Source organism: Hippopotamus amphibius, chromosome 7 (assembly GCF_030028045.1).
Source record: "Hippopotamus amphibius kiboko isolate mHipAmp2 chromosome 7, mHipAmp2.hap2, whole genome shotgun sequence".
Lineage (NCBI taxonomy): Eukaryota > Metazoa > Chordata > Mammalia > Artiodactyla > Hippopotamidae > Hippopotamus > Hippopotamus amphibius.
In genome coordinates this window covers 89,440,782-89,459,758 of record NC_080192.1, presented here as the reverse complement: position 1 = coordinate 89,459,758, position 18,977 = coordinate 89,440,782, and the positions used below count along the sequence as shown (strand labels likewise).

General features: G+C 48.9%; 1 protein-coding gene across 5 annotated transcripts in view; it reads right to left on the bottom strand.

Moving 5' to 3' along the window:
- Window positions 1–409: 409 nt before the first annotated feature.
- TGFA (transforming growth factor alpha) overlaps window positions 410–18,977 on the bottom strand; it is a 100,927-nt gene continuing 82,359 nt past the window's right edge. The window contains exons 3-6 of one of the 5 annotated variants that reach the window (XM_057742989.1): window positions 18,088–18,208; window positions 6,490–6,639; window positions 3,593–3,726; window positions 410–1,708 (exon numbers count right to left, since the gene is read on the bottom strand). In XM_057742989.1, coding sequence (XP_057598972.1) covers window positions 1,701–1,708; window positions 3,593–3,726; window positions 6,490–6,639; window positions 18,088–18,208 — 413 coding nt within the window. In that variant the 3' untranslated portion in view covers window positions 410–1,700. Of the gene's footprint in view, window positions 1,709–3,253; window positions 3,727–6,489; window positions 6,640–18,087; window positions 18,209–18,977 lie in introns of those variants that run through there. The other 4 variants (XM_057742991.1, XM_057742990.1, XM_057742987.1 and 1 more) reach the window with 4 other exon arrangements.

The following is an 18,977-nucleotide window of genomic DNA, read 5'->3' as shown; positions in this document are numbered from 1 at the left end:
TAAGAAATACAGAGAAAATTCATTGAAATAGACATACTGGGGCAAAAGAATTTGAGAAGGACAAAATGACTGGTAGGAACTTCAAGCCAACTGGACATATTTTAAAGGTCCCTTTCATGATGTGAGGAGCTAGAGGCACTGAAGGGTTAATAGGTAGAAACCATTTTTCAAATATTAGTGAATAAGAGTTCCCTCACATAAGGAGTTTACATATTATTTCATTGTTTTTCTGTTTCCAAATTTTAATGACAACTCCTATGGATGCACTCCCGCTGTGCAGTTGGAGGAAACTGGAGTTTCCCACAGGCAGACCCACTGGGTTGGAAAGTACCCAGGAGAACACTTTCTCCTTCTCTGAGGGAAAAGCGAGACCCACACAGTGGAGGTGCTTGTTAGAGTTTTTGTTAAAAAAAAAAAAACCCAAGAAACAAGCATCCTGAATGGAAAAGAAAAAAAAAAAATCATTGGAATATTTCTCCTAATGCTTAAAAATAAATAGAAAAGTTCAATTTCTCCTTTTCAAAATAGAGCAACAAATCAACAAAGTAACAACATGGAAAATAAGTCACTGGTTTCCCTTCATGGGCACAGCCCCAAATGCCCATGGCTCTCTGCTAATGCACTATCTCTAACCAGATTCCTGGAGGTGCCACTAGACAGTTAATATGTTTAAGAACAGAGCAGTGTAGTCACTATTGTGTTTCCCCATGTAGATGCACACACAGGCACTCTTCCTCTTCCTTGACAAGGTGCCGTATCTCCACTGCTAGCTTTGCTGGCTTTTCAACAGGAATGTATCCTGGGGCATTTACCAGTTATGATTATCAAATAGCAAGACCTCTGAACCCCAGTCTTTGCTCCCATCAGCAGTTCATCCTCTGCTTCCATCTCCACCTATCCTGGTGGTTTTCCCCAAGCTTTAGCTGTTCCAAAGAGACCAGACATTTCTAATCAGTCTAAGTTTCTGGCCAGCAACACATACATCATTAATGTAGACGTCTGAAAGGGTTTTATGCTTTTTACATTGACTTAAGAGATTAAAAATAACACCATCATCCATCTAATAAATAAAAAATTATCTTCGAGGGTGGCGACGGCTCGGGAGGTTCTTCAACATCATGTGTCTGTGGAAGACATCGGGCTGGTTGAGGGCTTTGTGGACAGAGGACAGACGTGGCTCCTCTTACACTGGTGTCTTCACGTAGCAAAAAGCAGTTATGCTTTTTTTCCACCTTCTTCCCCAATCAGGGGATGAGAAAAAACTGTAATAACTGTAGGAATCTCCTGTGTTGGGCAGGATGGAGACTGCTGGGCGGAGATGAGCCCATTAAAAAAAAGCACAGCCTGGCATCCGTGACTGGCAGAACACACCCACATACACCTGGACGCAGATGCCAATGCACAGACCTCATTAAGTAAACAGGAGGTCCACCTCATGCCATTCATTTTTGACCAGTCTTTAAACTGTGGTCCACTGATTTCTTTTCCAGGTCACACCGGATAACCCCAAGCAGACAGAGTTCTGGACAGAGTTTTGAAGGAAGGCCCACAAAAGACAAAAATCCCACACAGACGAGGGCAGGCAGAGTAGGGAAGGTCTGCTGGCCCATCCCAGGCAGCCCCCGCCGTGCCATCCTCAAGCAGTCCTTTCTTCCTCAGGCTGCCACAGGCCACCTGGCAGAACTCCTTCTCTGGGCTCTTCAGACCACTGGAAGGAAGGAAAAATAGGTTAAGCTCTGCAGGCCAGACCCCAGCCAGGCTGGGAAAACTGGCTTGGGACAGAAACTTGGGGATGCACCAGCCAAAGTCACCAGGTTCTCTTGGACAGGCAAGTCCACATTCTGCTGGTTCAACCTCCAGGGCAGAAGCTCCTGAAACTGAGCTTTCAGCACCAAAGGAAACAAGAGAAAGGGGATGCACACTGTTGTGAGAGCCTTCATTCAACTGGAGGTGATTCAAGCCCATCCGCGGCCAGCTCCTTCATCAGGGGGGCTTAGTGGGCAGCCCACGAGCTGCTCCAGCGCTCTGGCAGCAGGATGGCTTCTCCCAAGGCCATATGAGAATGGACCACCTTGTTTCTCAATGGGTGGGCCCCAAGGGTATCCTCTGTGCCTGTCACGGGGAGGCAGCGTGCACCCAGTCCCCAGTGGCTCCTGAGTCCAGCCCAGCCTGGACATCTTCCTGCCCTGGTCCCTCCTATGGCTCCTCTGGAGGTGGGGAGGTACCAGTCACCTCAAGGAGAGGGGCTTCAGCCTTTACGGCCATCTCTGGAAGGCCAGACCCATCCCCAGGTTCAACGCTAACATCCTCTCAAATGTGGGTAGAGAAGAAATGACACTAACAGGAAATGTACTCTACTCTAAATGACTCTGCCGAGGTGCAGACTGATGGCACAAGATCTACTATAAATTTTCCTAAAAAGCCATACACAATTTTTCTATTGGTGCTAAGAGACAAAATAAAAATATTTACCTGCATTAACTCGATGGATGGTCCCCTGAGGTAGTGGAGGAGATGCGAGTGGGGCCTTCTGAGGACTTGGGTCCTAGCTCCGCCAAGGACTTAGGGGGTCACCCATGCAAGCCCTTGGCAGACTTAGCTTACCCACACCCTCCTCCTAAGGCCATCATGAGGATGAATGAATGAGCATCTTCCTAAACCAAAAGAGCTGCTCACACACAATTACTGTGCTTCTTGAAATGAAGACCAAGTAAATGGCACTCTCGGGCCTTCAGTTCCCTCCAGGGCAGATCACCGGGAGGCCTAACGAACACGGCAGTGTTTCAGCTTCCCAGGTGCTTTTCTTCCTATCCTCTCCATGCAACCCCGAGCTTCTGTAATGCTATTTACTAGAGAAGGACATCCCCAGGCGAACACGTCTAGGGTGGTTGTCTCCTGCCCAATACTTCCTAAAAAGCCCGTCTAAGTTTCTGACGGGCTTTATGGGTCAAACCAGCATTCCAGAAACTTGTTCACGTGAGACTTTTCAGAGCCTGTCTGGATATATTTGCTATTTGACTTGAGGAGCCCTGAGCCAATGATGCTCACACGAGGGTTCCTGAAATGTGATTCTGGCCTCATATCCTGATGTCTAATCTCTTTCATGGGTGTTGGAGAAACTATTCACAAAACAATGGTAAACTGAATGAAGATCACTGGATTCTAAGAGTTTAGAGTCCTTCGAGACCTTCTATAGCCCAAATCTCTCATTTCACGGATGGGAAAGGGGAGATGATTTCTCAAGGGAAAGAGAATGAACATCTGTTGCATGTCTACAGTCTATGATACACTAGGTACTTTATATCAGTACTTATTCAATGTGCACAACGTCTTCTTAATAAGAAAACTGAGGCTCAGAGAGGTTAAGTTACTTGTTAAAGGTCACACAGTCACCAGAGCTCCCTTCTGAGTAAAACACACATTAGAATAAACTATACTTGACTCGGAAGGATAAACAGCCTCTTCTTTTTCTTCCTTCTTTCCGCTTCATCCTCCAAGAACTTCTGTCCTGACCTGGAGAAGGTGGTCTTTTTCTCTTACCCAATAGTGTCTCCTGAAGGAAAAAGGCCGTTTCCCGAGGGAGCCGCCTTACCTGTTTCTGAGTGGCAGCAAGCAGTCCTTCCCTTCAGGAGGGCACTGGGCTTCTCGTGCTGGCAGATGAGGGCCCGGCACCACTCACAGTGTTTCCGGACCTGGCAGCAGCTGCAAAGATACAGAGAACGTGGTCTGGGCAGGAGCCCGGCAGGGGTGCTCAGCTGGCGCCGCGTCTGCCCAAGGGGCCTGCGGGGCAGCTCGGGGCTCTGACCCAGCCTTTCTGCGGGGCCTCCAGAGGGGCAGAGACAGCAGGGGGCTAAGGGCTTTGCAGGGTGGTGGCCTTTGGGGCAGGAGCAGCCCACCTGCAAAAGGACCTGTTGGCCACCCCAAAGGACCAGCTCCGTTTGGCTGCTCTGCTCTGTGTTGGCAGGGCAACCTGGCTCCAGCTGACAGAGGGGACTAGTCACCCACTGGCTGCTTGCTCCATAAAGCAGCAGTCGGGCAACTCCAGGAATTCAGTAACAGCCTCAGAACTACTGGGACTGGGCCAAAGTTGCCACTTCAGGCTGTGAGGGCTGTGAGGGCTTAGGACAGGGGTTATTCATCAGGAATTGCCAGCAGCAAAGCAGGGACTGTGGGTGGGCTGCATGGCCCCATGGAAGGAATGAGAGAATGAATCGTGCATCTCCGTGGCTTCCAGTCTTTTTCTGAGGACTAACATTCTCCAGTCGTGGCAAACTCATCCTTTCAGTGAACCCAAAACCCGGAGTCCTAAAGCATCAGGACCGTGAAGGCTCTGGCCTCCCTCTGAGGGCAGGAATGAACTGTCTGCAGAATTAGCATGAAAACAGAATCACAGAACCCAAGAGAAGGGCAGAAAAGAGAGCACTAAGACATTAATTACCTACAGACACTGATGGCTGTTTCCCTTGGGACACTATGGGGGACTTTGTTTCCATTCATTCTAACCCTAAGGTAGGTATAACCTATACATCCAGTGACTGGGGCTGGGAGGGGTCTCCTGGCTGACACAAGCCTAGAAACAGACAAGGAAACAAGCCTGTTGCTGTGTTTCCCTGTTGGAGCCTGGTGACATTTCACGAACCCCACCCCAGCCCCTCTCTCTCGGCCCTGCCCTGGGAAGGTTACTGGAGCCCCTGAATCTTTGGGCAGCAGAGTTGAGAAGCGACCCTGTGACATTTCTGCCTAACCTGCTCTGCCTTGGGTGGCCAGAGCAGTCTGAGGCGCAGAGTCAGAGTCCAGGGTTGGAACCAGCTCACCCCATGCGGGAGCGACCTAGGCCTTGATTCCAGATCGGTGACCGCTGTCCTGCAGCCACCTAGCCAGGAGGGCTTTCCCCAGGCACTGCCCAGACAGGAACGGCCCAGGGCAGTGAGATCAAGGCCTCTAGATCCCTCTGGCATGGGATGAGCTGGTCCCAACCAACTCTGCCACTCAGGAGGGACCCCGTGCCTGGGTAACCAGCAGCCTGGTGGCAGTGATGGCTTGGTCTCTGCCTCAGGAATTCTGAACTTGATCTCTGGCAAGGATGGGTTTGGAAAGGACAGAGGAGAGATGGGACGGCTGCCTCCCTGGGAATGAGAGAGGCTGCCCAGGTATCCTGGGTTGTTCCTGTCTTCAGAAAATATGGCAAAATTAGCTTTTCAGTGCTGCTGGGGAGGTCCATGTGGGTACCTAGTCTTGTTCCTACAGCCCTGGGACCCTCCTGGCCACAGAAACAGGACCACGGGAGTGATGGGTGCCCCCACGTAGCCGGCCAGCCATGAGAATGGAGGCCGTGGCCATTAGGTTGCGCCTGCTCCCCCAGGGGGTCTTCAAGAGTAGCAGAACCTGAGCTATGGCCCAGCCTGAAAACATGTCCACCACCTGCAAACAGGTTTTCCCAAGACACATGGGAGCTGAATGGCCCAGTTCAAACCTCATCCCTCACCCTTAGCACTGGCTTGATCCAGGAGGAGGATGTGAGCGGGCTGTGGCTACTGTCAACAAGCTGGGGCTCTCAGGGGCACTCTGTGCATTACCGGAACCAGGAGCGTGGGTCCCAACAGCAACAACCAACCAACAAACAGGATGGAGACTCTCATTTAACTGTCCAAACCCCAGGCAACCTCAGAGGGCTCACATGGGGCTTCCTGCAGGCCTGGCCCGCAGGGCCTGTCTACCAACTGTCTCCACGGTGAGTTACTCTATGCTGAGCTAACTGCAGCCTTTGGCTGGTCTGACAATTCCTTGTGTGTGTCCAATTAGGTAACATACTTCTGGGGGCTTGCTCTGTGACTTAGACGTCTCCAGATATTTCCAGCGAATAAATCTGGCCAGATGTTGGACATACAACCCTAGGGTCTCTCCCTTTGCAGAGCAGTCTAATGAGGAGATACAGGCAAGCAAAGGAGGCTAAGAAACACCTGAAAAAGGGCTCAATTGGTCTAGAGCTCAGGCAGGCTTCCTGGAAGATGCCAGGCAGAGACTGAGTTTTGGAGGAGGAGGAAGGGGGAAGAGGGGAAGGAGGAGGGCAGAAAAGTAGAGAAAGGGGAAGGCCTGTCATAATAGCAATAGTGGCTTTAGGATTTGCAAAGTGCCTTCTGCAGAGAGGAAGTGCAGCTGCTACTGTCCACAGGAGGCTGGGAGCCGTTTCTAGTTCTCTCTGGACCCCCTGAACATCCCCATCACAATGGTGAAGGCTCCAAGCTCACAGGGGAAAGAGCGCCTTTGGCTCTGCTTCCAGTGGGGCACAGACCCACTGCTGGGGACCTCCCAGGATATGTGCCCTTCACATAGCTCGGCTGTCTCCTAAGTTGCTCTTTGCTTTGCTAACACCAATCAGACATCACAGCAGTAAACTGCTGAGGTGCCTCTGTTATATGGGAGTGCTGCAGATGACCCTGGGAGGGCAGGCAGGTGGGGGTCCCGGCCTCAGGGGCAGCAAAGACTCACTGGATCAGCACACACGTGATGATAAGGACAGCCAGGGCCACGATGGAGACCACCACCAAGGCAGTGATGGCCTGCTTCTTCTGGCTGGCGGCCACCACGGCCAGGAGGTCCGCGTGTTCACAGCGTGCACCGACGTACCCGGAGTGGCAGCTGAGGAAGACAGGGACATCAGCGTGCTCTCCAGGCAGAAGTCTCATTCTCCCCACTCCCCAGGAAGGTTGGGCTGGAAGGACCCAAGCCCTAGGAAAAGCCCAAAGGGGCCCCTCCAGCCTTTGCTATTGGAGGCAAAGGCATCAGCAAAATTGCTCCTACCCCCCTGCACAGGCTCCTCTTGCTTGGAGAACAAGGGATAACTCATCAGCTTATCATCTGAGGAGGAAAGGTGCTGCTGAAGCACTTCATTATTATGGTTACTATGCCAAATCCTGGGGGAGTGAGGAAGGCAGCAAATGTGTCTATGAAATGAAGCTTGCTTTGGCAGTTCATAAAAATCCAGGTTATTTTTAAATGAAATGTGTGTATTCAGAATTCCTAGTGATGAGAGAAAGAAAACATGCTAAACCAGAAGGAGACAAAGACTGGTTTGCTTTTTTTATCTTCTTCGTCAAGTTTAAATAGTTCTGCAAGCATTTGCCAGGTGGTCCAGTGCAGGGGGCAGGTACTGGACTAGAAGCCAGCACCACTATCCGGTAATTGTAGGACCTGAAAAGCCACTAATCTCTTATGAACCCTGGTCCTCATTTCCAATAACACTTGGCCTCTCTTCACTAGAGGATTAGTAAGGGCACAAAACAATTCATGTTTATGAACATGCATGTAGCCTGTGAAGGGCAATACCAACATAAGGAGATAGTATTACTGGTATTGCTACTATTCAGAGGCTCTTTGGCATCAATCATTTCAGTAACAGCCTCCTCCTACGTGCTGATGGCTGACACTGCTTCTTCCTTGTAGCTCTCACTGGGTGGGGGCCACAAGTGGTTCTTGCATGATGATTCCTCAGGACATGTTCTAGTCATAAGGAAGTGATGGTCATTTTTTGATGCAGTGACAGTGAGAGGAAATAAGCAACAGGCACAGGTGATGCACAAATTGAAGCTGTGGGTGTCTGCACAGAGTCCTGCAAAGGGTCCCTCCGCCAACCCACCCTGAGTATTCACCCTGCACCTGGATGGCTCCCACCTGGGTTGTGGGCTTCCTCCATTTGGTATCCAACAACTCCTATCTGCAGGACCCTAATCCACCCCCTCTACTTTATCTCTAGTTACCTAGGTTTCAGCCAACCCAAGAAGTTCCCCCACTCCCAGTGTCAACTAAACTAGTGCCCAGCACATAGGCACGCAGGACACATTCTGCCTGTGAATGAATGACCACCTTCCCCTTGCCCATCTTAGCTTCTGCTACCTTCTCTGCCTGGGATATTATTCATCATTTTCTTCCTTAAACTCATCTCAAAGACCACATTCTCCAAGAATACATAACTTAAAGACTCACTCATTTGCTCAGTCATCCATCCATCCATTTTCCATAGCTCTTTCCACGGATGTCCCTAGCCTCTCCTTCTCTGAAGGTCCTTAGGTCCATGCCCACCCCTCTGACTGCCTCTCCCCCCAGCCCCACTTTAGGCCAGCCTCCAGGCTCCTGCAGGCAAGGCTTAGCTCTACAAGAACTCTGGTGAACCAGAGAACAGAAGAGGGTTGGAGAGCCTGGGCTTTGGGGTGGGTTGTTAGATGTCTAACCAGGAGTTGCAGTCAAGCCAATGAGACGTCTCTGTAGTTGGGTGTTTGGGCTGCTTCCTCCTAGGGAAGGGTAGCGTGACGAGGACTTGCATAGTTATTTTTGGAAGGCCCAGGCTATAAGAAGAGACCCTAGGAGGCAATTTCACCCAGCTCGAAATGTTCCTACTCTAACCCACAGGCCCTGGGAGAGAAGGATTCTAATACCTCCGCAACTGCTTGGTTTTGAAAAACCTATGAATTAACAAATCAATGCTGGGGACTCTAAGAAATCCCATTTAATGAAATAGTGGGAGCCTAGTGCTAATTCCAACATTATCCTATTGAAGGCTATGCTAAACTCCTACATGAATTATCTCTGTTAATCCCAATAATAACTACTGCCTGTGAGGTCAGGGCTGCTATTCACCTTGTTTTACAGATTGGGGCTGCGGAGGGGGCAGACTCCAGAGTTAAAAAACTAAGGATCTCTACTGTGATGGAGAGCCTTCTAGGGTAATGCAAATTAATTTGGAAAATACTACTCTGGGATAGTGATTCAATGGCAAGCTCACAAACCGCACAGCAGAAAGGAAGATGGGCTGCTGATTGCCCCATAAAGAGGTCTTCCTGCTGTGGGTGTAGCAAGTTGCAAAGACAGCCCTGAACAGTGCCGTCTTAACTCACTAGGGAAGATAACCCCCAGGCTGGGTCCCACTTTGCTGACTTTCCATGTTCTTCCTGCCATGTGTGTGCTGGGCCCTTCACAACCAGCCTGGCCTCAATACCACCCTGGCAGAGCCCATTAAGGAAAGTCTTCATGCCAAAAAGAATGCCTCTGTCCCCTTAGTGTCACAGCCGCAAACACTCAAATCCCAGTCTCATTGAGTTAGGGAGCTCAGCGTGCTTTTGGACGAAAACTTCCCCGGTGAGGCATGGAGGGCACCTGGGTTGCTGCCTAATACAGGAGACTCCAGGTCATGGCCTAGGTGAACTCCAAGAAGAGCGAGTCTTAGCACTAAGCAGCCCAACTGCAGCTGGGAGGCAGAAGAGCCTGTGGTCCAGATACCTGAGCTTCTCCCAGGACCTCCCAGATTAAAATCTCTCTGAAAATGGGGCCTGGGTGTCTTAAAGAAAAGGCCGAAGGTATTCTCATGAAGCCAGAGTTGAAAGCCACTGTGAAGGTTTACCAGTGAAATCAACTCTGGCTGCCCATTGGAATGGCCTGGGGAGCTTGAAAAAAATCCTGATGTCCAGGCCACAGCCCAGACCAACTAAATCAGAATCCCTGGGAGTAAGGCCTGGGCATCAGTATTTTTAAAGCTCCCAGATGATTCCAGTGGGCAGCTGAAATTGAGAACGCAATTTAGACTTTCTGGCCTTGGGGAGGTCCTTTTATCCTCCCAATCGACTGTGATACAAGGATGCTTCTCAGTTGCTCTTTACTGGGGGGGCAGAAAAAGTTTGGTGACATACATTAAAAACAAAAATCCCAAGCTTCCACTACTATTAGACTTAGTTATGCCAATTATTTTAGCATAAGTCACGCAATGAGGGGAAATGTCACCTCACCTGGTCGCAAATGAATCACGCTTGACTCAGCTGCTGCCTCTACCTCAGTACTGGTTCCCACCTGGCTGCACATTAGAAGCAACTGGGAAGCTTTGGGAACTGCCAGGGCCATGGTCATACCCTTGGAGATGCCCATCCAATTGGTCTGGGCATCCAAGTGATTCTAATGTGAGACCAGGCCTGAGGACCACTGAGGTAGAAGGTCATTTAAGTACAAAGACACAAGAACCAACAATTCAAAACCTGCCCCCCCCCACTTCCTGTCTCCCTCTGGGCATGTCCCCAGGGTGGGAGCTGTACAGTGGGCCTTCTCATTCAGGTGCAGGAGAAACGGGGGATGTGACACTTCTGTTTAAGAAAGGAATCTGAACAAAACAGGAATTTTTCTATCACGAAGGGGAATGGCAAATGTGTAAGCCTGAACATTTTCTTATATCATCTGACCATTCAATTTTATCTGTCGAGAGTGGATATCGTCAAACACAAGGTTCTGGAATGCTGATTTTGTATTCATAATTCTGAAAATGAGGCTCTAGAATCACATGTAGGCTGCTTCCCCCAAATGAGAACCAAAAATAAAGAAGTGCACAAGAAAGATGGGAAAGAGTGTAGCACAGCAGGGGGCAAGGAGCTTGTGTGAGTTGCAGGAGCCATGGTGGCCAAAGGTGAAAGGCAATGTGCTCCAGCCAGGTGGGCCCCTGGGACCTTCTCATTTTTGTCACTGATTCATTCTGGAGGTTGCTTTGGTGCTTTTCTTAGGAGCAAACTTTGTGGCTTAGGCCTCCTCTTTTTAACAAGAATTAAATGACCAATGATATGCCTTTCCTTCTTCTCTGCTGGGGGCTTTTGGACATTCTAGTCCTGTCCAGGTGCTCAGTTTTCCCCCTAAGTCCCTTTTGCACCTTGTTCACAGTTTTTTTTTAAATTTTAAAGAAATAGGATAACACATGTGGAGCTGTACTCTTACAAGTGTTTTTGTTTTGTTTCTTAAGGAAAATGTTCTCCAACTAGAAAAAGAATGTTTCTAAGCAAATTGGAAAGAACATAAATTATTGGGTTACCCAAACAAACTTTTTGGCCAACCCAATATAACAGAAAGAAAAAGAAAAGAAAGTCCACATCATTGCACACCCTACCACCTCAAACGGCAGTCTGATTGACAAGGAGTTCTTCTGGAGTACTTCTATGTAGTTTTTTAACGTGGTTAAGATTTTTTAAAAAATATAATTTTGCATCAATTTCTCATTTAACATCTCTTCACCATTTTACTATGTCATTAGAAAACTGCAGAAGTTGTTTAAAATGGTTGTAAAGTAATTCATACACGATTTGCTTCACTGAACCCTTGCCATTTAGGCTATATCCAATTTTGATATCATAAACAATGCCAGGGGATTAGCTTTGTATACACATTTTGTCTGCATGTGAGATTACTTCCTCAAGATAGGATCTCATAAGTGGGCACAACATGGTACAGACTTTGGAGCCAAACTGTCATGGGTTTGAATCCCATTCCCCACTTAATGCCTGTGTGACCTTGAGTAAGTTGCTTAACCTCTCTGTGGCACTGATTCTGCATCCTTAAAAGATGACAGTAATAAAACTTACCTCATAGAGTTATGAGCATTAAATGAGCTAACAGCTTGTGAAGTGCCTGACCCAAAGGAAGGGCTGTACAAGTGCTAAAAATGTAAATCATGGGGAGCATTTTTAAAGCTGAGAGACATTGTCTTCATAAACCATGCACTCTCTGGCAGGAGGCTAGTGCTCTGTTTTTTAGCCAAGGCTTTTGTCATAGGCCCCAAGATAAAGTCTTTAATATGGGGGCCAAGGACCAAGGTGACAAAGGGCCCAGGGACAACGGTTTTAGAACAATGTCTATACCAACTTGCCTTCACCATGGAGAAAATCCACAGGGCTGGGGTGGGAGTGGGGACACTGAGCCACAGGACACCTGTACTGGGTTTACTCATTCTTGGCCTGAAGAACTGGATTTGTGGTCCCAGAACCTCTCTGCTCGGGGCGCTTGGAAGGAGCGGGCTGGGGGAGCAGGGGCTTCCTCATCGCACAGCCCCGGGTTCCACGGTCCACCCCGCTGTCACTGCCCCCCAGCAGGACCTGGATCCTTCAGCTGTGGTGCTGGTAACCGTGGGCTGCGCGCAGTGCTGATGGTGCTGACCGTGGCTGCTCTTATGCCCTGCTGGGAACTGGCCGTGAATATTCTCTAACGCGCTCATAGAACTTTCTGTGATGATTCGACAGATGAATGGATAAAGATCTGGGACATATATACAGTGGGATACTGCTCAGCCATAAAAAAGAACAAAATAAGGCATTTGCAGCAGCACAGATGCAACTAGAGATTATATACTAGGCGAAGTCAGAAAAAGAAGACAAATATCATACGATATCATTTACATGTGGAATCTAAAATATGGCGCAAATGAACCTATCTATGAAACAGAAACAGACTCACAGACACAGAGAACAGATTTGTCTATTGCCAAGGGGGAGGGGGAGGGGGAGTGCAGGAGGGATGGATTGGGAGTTTGGGGTTAGTAGATACAAACTACTACACATAGAATAGATAAACAACAAGGTCCTACTGTATAGCACGGGGAATTGTAGTCAATGTGCTGGGATAAACCGTAATGGAAAAGAATGTAAAAAAGAATGTATATAAATGTATAAACTGAGTCACTTTGCTGTACATGAGAAATTAGCACAATACTGTAAATCAACTATACTTCAATAAAAAATAAACTTAAAAAGAACTTTCTGTGATGATGCAAATAGTGTCTGTATGTGTGCTGTCTCCTGCAGCAGCCACTAGCTGCCTAGAGGTACTGAGTACTTGAAATGTGGCTGAGACTGAAAAACTAAATTTTTTAAAAAATTTTTTATTGGAGTATAGTTGATTTACAATGTTGTGTTCGTTTCAGGTGTACAGCAAAGTGAATCATTTATACATATACATATATCCACTATTTTTTTTTTTTTTAAAGATTCTTTTCCCACATAGGCCATTACAGAGCACTGAGCAGAGTTCCCTGTGCTCTAGAGCAGGGCCTTATTAGTTATCTGTTTTATCTATAGTAGTGTGTAGAACTCCCAGTCTCCCAATTTATCCCCCCCACCCCCCACTTATCCCCTGGTAACCATAGGTTTGTTTCCTACATCTGTGACTCTGCTTCGGTGAAAAACTAAACTTTAATTAATTAAATACAATAATTTAAATAGCTGCACATGGCTAGTGGCTCCGGTCTTGGGCAGCAAAAGCTCTGCAAGCATTACAGTCACTGGGTCCTCATTACAATCCCGAGAAGTACTAATCTCCCCATTTTATACACAAAGAAGCTGAGGCTTAATGGTGTTAAGTCACTCAGATCTGTCTGACCTCCAAATCCATGCCTTTAACTGTTGCCTGCCTGGTGTGTGACCCCCAGGGTCTGCTTCTGGTGGGGGCAGAGAGAGAGGACATATACTTTCTCCAGACTTGTGGTTGGGTGGCGTCCAAACTTCTTACCCCTACACCCTCCCACCTGCTGGTTGTTGAGATGATAGCAGATCTACATACAGTGGCTCTGGCACCAACGAGAAAACCACTCCCAATCCTGATCTCTCGGGAGGCGCATTCTCGGTCACACGGGCCGTCTGCTTGCGCATTGAAGGCGGTCACCCCTCTCTGGGTGTTTGACTCTGTTCAGATCCCACTGGAATGTCCTGTGGCCAGAGCCAGGTGGAATGTTTTCCTTGGCTGACAGCAATGTGCTTTCACACTTTGCTGTGGGAAAGTCAGGGAGTTCAGTCACCGAGGGGTGTTTTTTGGATAGGTGAGATACTTCATCGAGTTGCCACTGGCTGCCAACGCTGGAACCCTGAAAACCTGTCACCTGGGTGGCTTCCTTCAACTGTTTTCCTTTGTTTGAAGGTTTCTGCAGGCAGCAAACCAACAGTTTACAGAATCTGCCTCAGGGAAAAAAATGGTGTTTGAGTCCTAACCTTGCATTTCTATGGTTTTACTTACTGCCGTTGGAAACTCTTTCCCTATTTGTTTTCTGAAGTGGTTGGCTCCTAGCAGGGACTTATTAAAGGGAGACCGAAGATACAATCTCGGGTTCATCTGAAGCATAAATGTTTCAGGATAATGTTCACTACCCTTGGCGATTTCTGAGTAGTTATTTGTTTTAACTTTTTTTCTTTATCTCATATTTTAGTGTGAGATGTCATTTTAGTTCTCTGGAAACCTAAGGACTACTGTTCTTATGGGAAACAAAGCTGAGGAATGACAATATTTTAGAAAGAGCTCCCTCTTTTTGGACTATAATCCTGGGCCCCTGTGGGTTTTCCTTGTAAGGCCGTGACTGACATGGCCTTAACCTCAAGGTATGTCAGTTTTATTGACAAGGATGAGTGTGTCAGCTCCCCAAAGCTGGGGTGGTTCTTAAGAACGGGGACAGCATGTTTTGCTTTCTCTGCACGGACTCAGAGTTTCTGGTCTAGTGGGAATTAATGAATTAGAACATTCTTCTAGGTACTGTAAATACAAAGAGGTATAAGGCGTGGTCCTGCCCTCACGGAGCGCTCCTGTGGCAGCAGAAGCGAGCAAAGCAGGCTGGCGTGAGCAGAATGGAGCAGGCAACAGGATGACCGGGGACCGACTTTGGCTTCAGTGTTGGGGAGCAGTAGGGAGAGGTGGAAACTGGGGAGCTGGAGGGGGCAGGCTGTGTTCCAGAGAAGCTGGGAGTCTGCCTGGAGATGTAAAACCTGACTCCCAAAATGTGGACAGCTAATTAAAACCACCAAAGGACAATGCAGGCTCATCTACCGCCACATGAAACATGTCTGTGGGCTGAATACTGCCTCTGGGCCGCCAAGATCCAGTGGGGAGGCTGTGGTAAAGAGGCGGTAAAGGCTCGCATGGCCACGCCTCCACGCAGATGCTCAGCTTTCCCACCGTGCAGAAGAGTCTCCGCTGATTCTGTAGACCCTGCCCTCGGCCCACAGGAAGGATTCGTTGAGAGTCTGGGCTCAGGGCAACGAGTGTAGGAATGACCCTGACCTTCCTCTGCAGGAAGGTTTACCTGCAGGGGGAGGTGCCAACACCTTTCCTGGAAATGAGAGCTTAGCTATTTGAGGTGAACTCTGTGAGGCTGAGACAGAGTGCCCTTGGGGGCAACAGCTGCAGACATGGGTTTTGGGGTTGGAATTGATGGGACTGAACCCCAGCTCCGCCACTTATGGGCTCTGGGACTCCGGGCAAGCCGCCTCACTTCTCTGAGCCTCAGTTTTCTCATTTACATGATAAGGGCAAGAATCTCTACTTGAGAGGGAAGCTGGGAGGATGGGAGGACTGCCTGCGTCACCGAATGCGGAGTGCTGGGAGCCGGGCCTGGTACACAGCTACAGCTTTTAGGGAGAACTTGCTATTTCTATTAACAGTAATAGTTACAGGGTGAGTGGGGAGAGAGACACCCAGTCTTCCTGACCACCAGCGTGTAATGGCGTGTAAATGTGAGGAACCGTGATCTCCCTGAGCCCCCAGCGGGGCCTGGGACCCAGACTGAGGAGAACAAGAGAGCCACCCACCCCCTGCTCGCAGAAGGCTTCCGCCAGCCGAAGCGGGCTTGGCCACGGATCAGATTATTGCTTTGGGTCACCTGCTGACCCAGGCTCAAGGCTGCCAGCTCTCAAAGTTTATAACAGCCCCTGATCTGGTGGAAAAACTGAGCTTCGGACACACTTTTGATCAGAACTCCCCTCTCTCTCCAAAGAAGACCCTCCCACTGCACAGCCTGGGCCAGCCTAAGGTCCCGGCACTGGGCACCACTGGAGGGAAGACAGTCTTCCGCCTGCTGCACTGGGAGGCTTCCTGAGATCTGGGCCAAGAGGCCACACTTCCTTCAGAGCCAGTGTCTTCCCACAATGACCAGGCTACTAACAAAAATAATCCCAGCAGTCCTCCAGAGGCTCCTGGGTGTATTTTAATAAGAATGACAACCAGGAAAGACAGTGACCACTGTCATCATTGTGCTTTGTATTTACGGGGTGGGGAGGGCTCTTGGCTCTGCGGATGTAACCTGGGGCCTGACCCAGGCCTCCCAGGAGGAAGGTGGCCAGTGTGCCGCTCCAGGCAAGGTTCAGAGGCACCCTGAGGGGCCTGCCCAGGCTCACACAGCTGCACCTCCGGCGGAGGAAAGCCCTACCCACCGCCACGTACTGTGGCAGGCTTTCCCGGTCCCCAGTCTCTCCGGGGCTATTCATCTGATACCCTTAAGCAGCCTGGTGAAGGACGCAGTTTTAGGAGCCAGACAGGCTGGGCCTGGATGTGAGCTCTGCTGTGTGATCGGGGCACAACGTCTCTGTGCCCACCTCATGGGGTCATTGTGAGGCTTACATGAGGTAACACGTGGAACACGCTTAGAACAGTGGCTGGCATGAGGCAAAGCTCAATAAATGCTGGCTTCTATTAACATGTAATAATATTCACTGGCGTTATTAGGTTGGATCATATGAAATTGCTGACTTTTAAACATTTTTGACCTATAAAAATGGCAACTTCATAGAGATGGGTGGTTCTTAATGGGTGTGAAGGGCAATTTGGCCTCGCCTCCCAAGTCCCCCCTACCCTGGGGGCCTTTTGCAATGTCCGGAGACATTTTTGATGCCACGACTGTTGGGGGAGGTGGTGCTACTGGCACCTTAGTGGGTAGAGGCCAGGGATGCTGACATCCTTCAGTACACAGGTGAGGCCTCACAACAAAGGGTTATTCAGCCCCCAAAGTCAACAGTGCCAAGGCTGAGTACAGAGCCACCTAATAGTATTCCACAATGCATAGATTAACTTTCTTAAAACATCCCTTTCCAAAACCGACATGGCTCCCACTGCCTAGAGAGTAAAGGCTCACTTTCAACAGGCTCTGGCCTCCCATTCATCTCCAGTCTTGTCTCCTCCCTGCTGTGGTCACACTGACCTGTAACAGCAGGTCCCCCGACACTCCAGCCTGGAGTAACCTCTCTGCTCTCCCCACCGGCCATTTTCCAACACCTGCTCTGGGAAGCTTTCCTTATATGCCTTTCTGGCCTGGGTGGGATGACCATTGCAATCACTGGCGGCTCTTACCTACTGTGACTCCTGGGTCCCATTCCTGGTGATGCTGATTCGGCAGGCGGGGGTGGGGCTCAAGCTCAGCCTGCTGTGGGAAGTGCCGTGCCCTGGCTGCAGCTTTACCTCCACTCCTGCACACCGACCCTGTGCGTGCACTGTGGCTTATTTTATTAGTTGGACTATAAAGATATTGGAGGGCAGAGACCTCATCTTAGAGACTCTGGCGACTCAAAGGGACCCAACCAAGTGCCTTTCCCTGTAGAATTTCTAAGTAGTGAATTAAACCTGAACCAAAATTAGGAGTTTGGGATTAACAGATATGCACTACTATATATAAAACAGATAAACAACAAGGTCCCACTGAATAGCACAGGGAACTGTATTCAATATCTTGTAATAACCTATAATGGAAAAGAATCTGAAAAAGAATATATATATATAGGACTTCCTAGGTGTCACAGTGGTTAAGAATCTGCCTGCCAATGCAGGGGACACGGGTTCGAGCCCTGCTCTGGGAAGATTCCACATGCCATGGAGCAACTAAGCCCATGTGGCACAACTAGTGAGCTTGTGCTCTAGAGCCCGTGAGCCACAACTATTGAGCCCGTGTGCCACAACTATTGAAGCCCACGTGCTTAGAGCCCGTGTTCCGCAACAAGAGAAGCCACCACAATGAGGAGCCCATGCACCACAACGAAGAGTAGCCCCTCCTCCTCAACTAGAGAAAGCCCAAGTGTAGCAACAAGGACCCAATGCAGCCAATAAATAAATAAAATAAAATAAAAAAAATAATATATATATTCTTTATATAAATATATAAAAATAACTGAATCACTTTGCTGTACATCTGAAACTAGCACAACATTGTCAATCAACTATATTCAATAAAAAAAAGATAAAAAACTTGAATCCAGGAATTTCAGACTTTGTTGAACCCAGGAGTCAGCTGAGGTGCTGGTTAAAAATGCAGATCCCAAGGCCCCAAACCCTGGGAGTTCTGTTTCAGTGGCTCTGGGCCGGGGCTCTGGAACCTGGGTTTTTAACCAGCTGGGTTGAAGCAGGTGTCCCTCAGTCCACTGTTCTGATTCTCCAATACATCCGGCTCCAAGGCTCTCAGGGGCCTCTGGCATGGCTTGTGGAGGTAAGTGCTCTTTGAATTGGTTGCTGGGATGTCTGCAGCCCAGAACCCCAGGGGACACTTACACACATGCTGGCTTGTCCTCCTGCACCAGAAACCTGCAGGTTCCATGGAAGCAGAACTGACTGTGGGAATCTGGGCAGTCATGAAAATGGGACACCACAGCTGCGGCCACGGGCGGGTCTGCTGGGGAGAGAAAAGACATTTGGCTCAGATCCAAGGCATAGCAAGGCATCCCACAGGTCCACCCCACTGCAGAGGGAGCCTGGATGGCTGGGGCTTCTGGTCCCCACCAGCATCCCCTCCTCAACTCTTTCAACAGCTGGTACAGGACCAGAGACGCCTGCATTGTGAGCTTTCCAGTGGGGCTTCACTTATTTACTTAACTTTGTAGAAAACAAAACAACCTCTCCAAAAGACTCACTGTAATTCAGAGACACCAGAGCAATTTTACTATTTAAAGCCTGTTCTCCAAGAATGACCTAATTTTACTTTTGCAAAGTGACAGTGGTCATTTTTTAAAAGACAGCCTTCATAAAAACCTGTTGTAAAGACAGGAGACCGAAGAAAGGCACAAAAGAGTACTCTATAATCATTAAATTGATGCTGGGGAAGAATAATGATGCAAAAAGATGTTCATGACATATGACTGTAAGTGAACTACTGCATTTCCAATGTGGTCTGTATGGTATGATTCTATGTAAATAAACCAACAGAAATTTAGACGTGAAGAAGTCTGGGAAGGATTTAAATGGACATGGTGGCAGGGCCTCTTTGCGGTGGTGGGATTAGGGGTGATCACACCATGGAGATGACAATGCACAGAAGTCCACCTGGAGCGGCATAGGCAGTACTGGGAAAGCCGTGATGGGAAAGGAGAGGCAGTGGAGTCGGGTCCACTCAGAGCCCTGGCACCTGTAACTCTCAAGGGCTTGGGGCATCACCAGACCTCTCA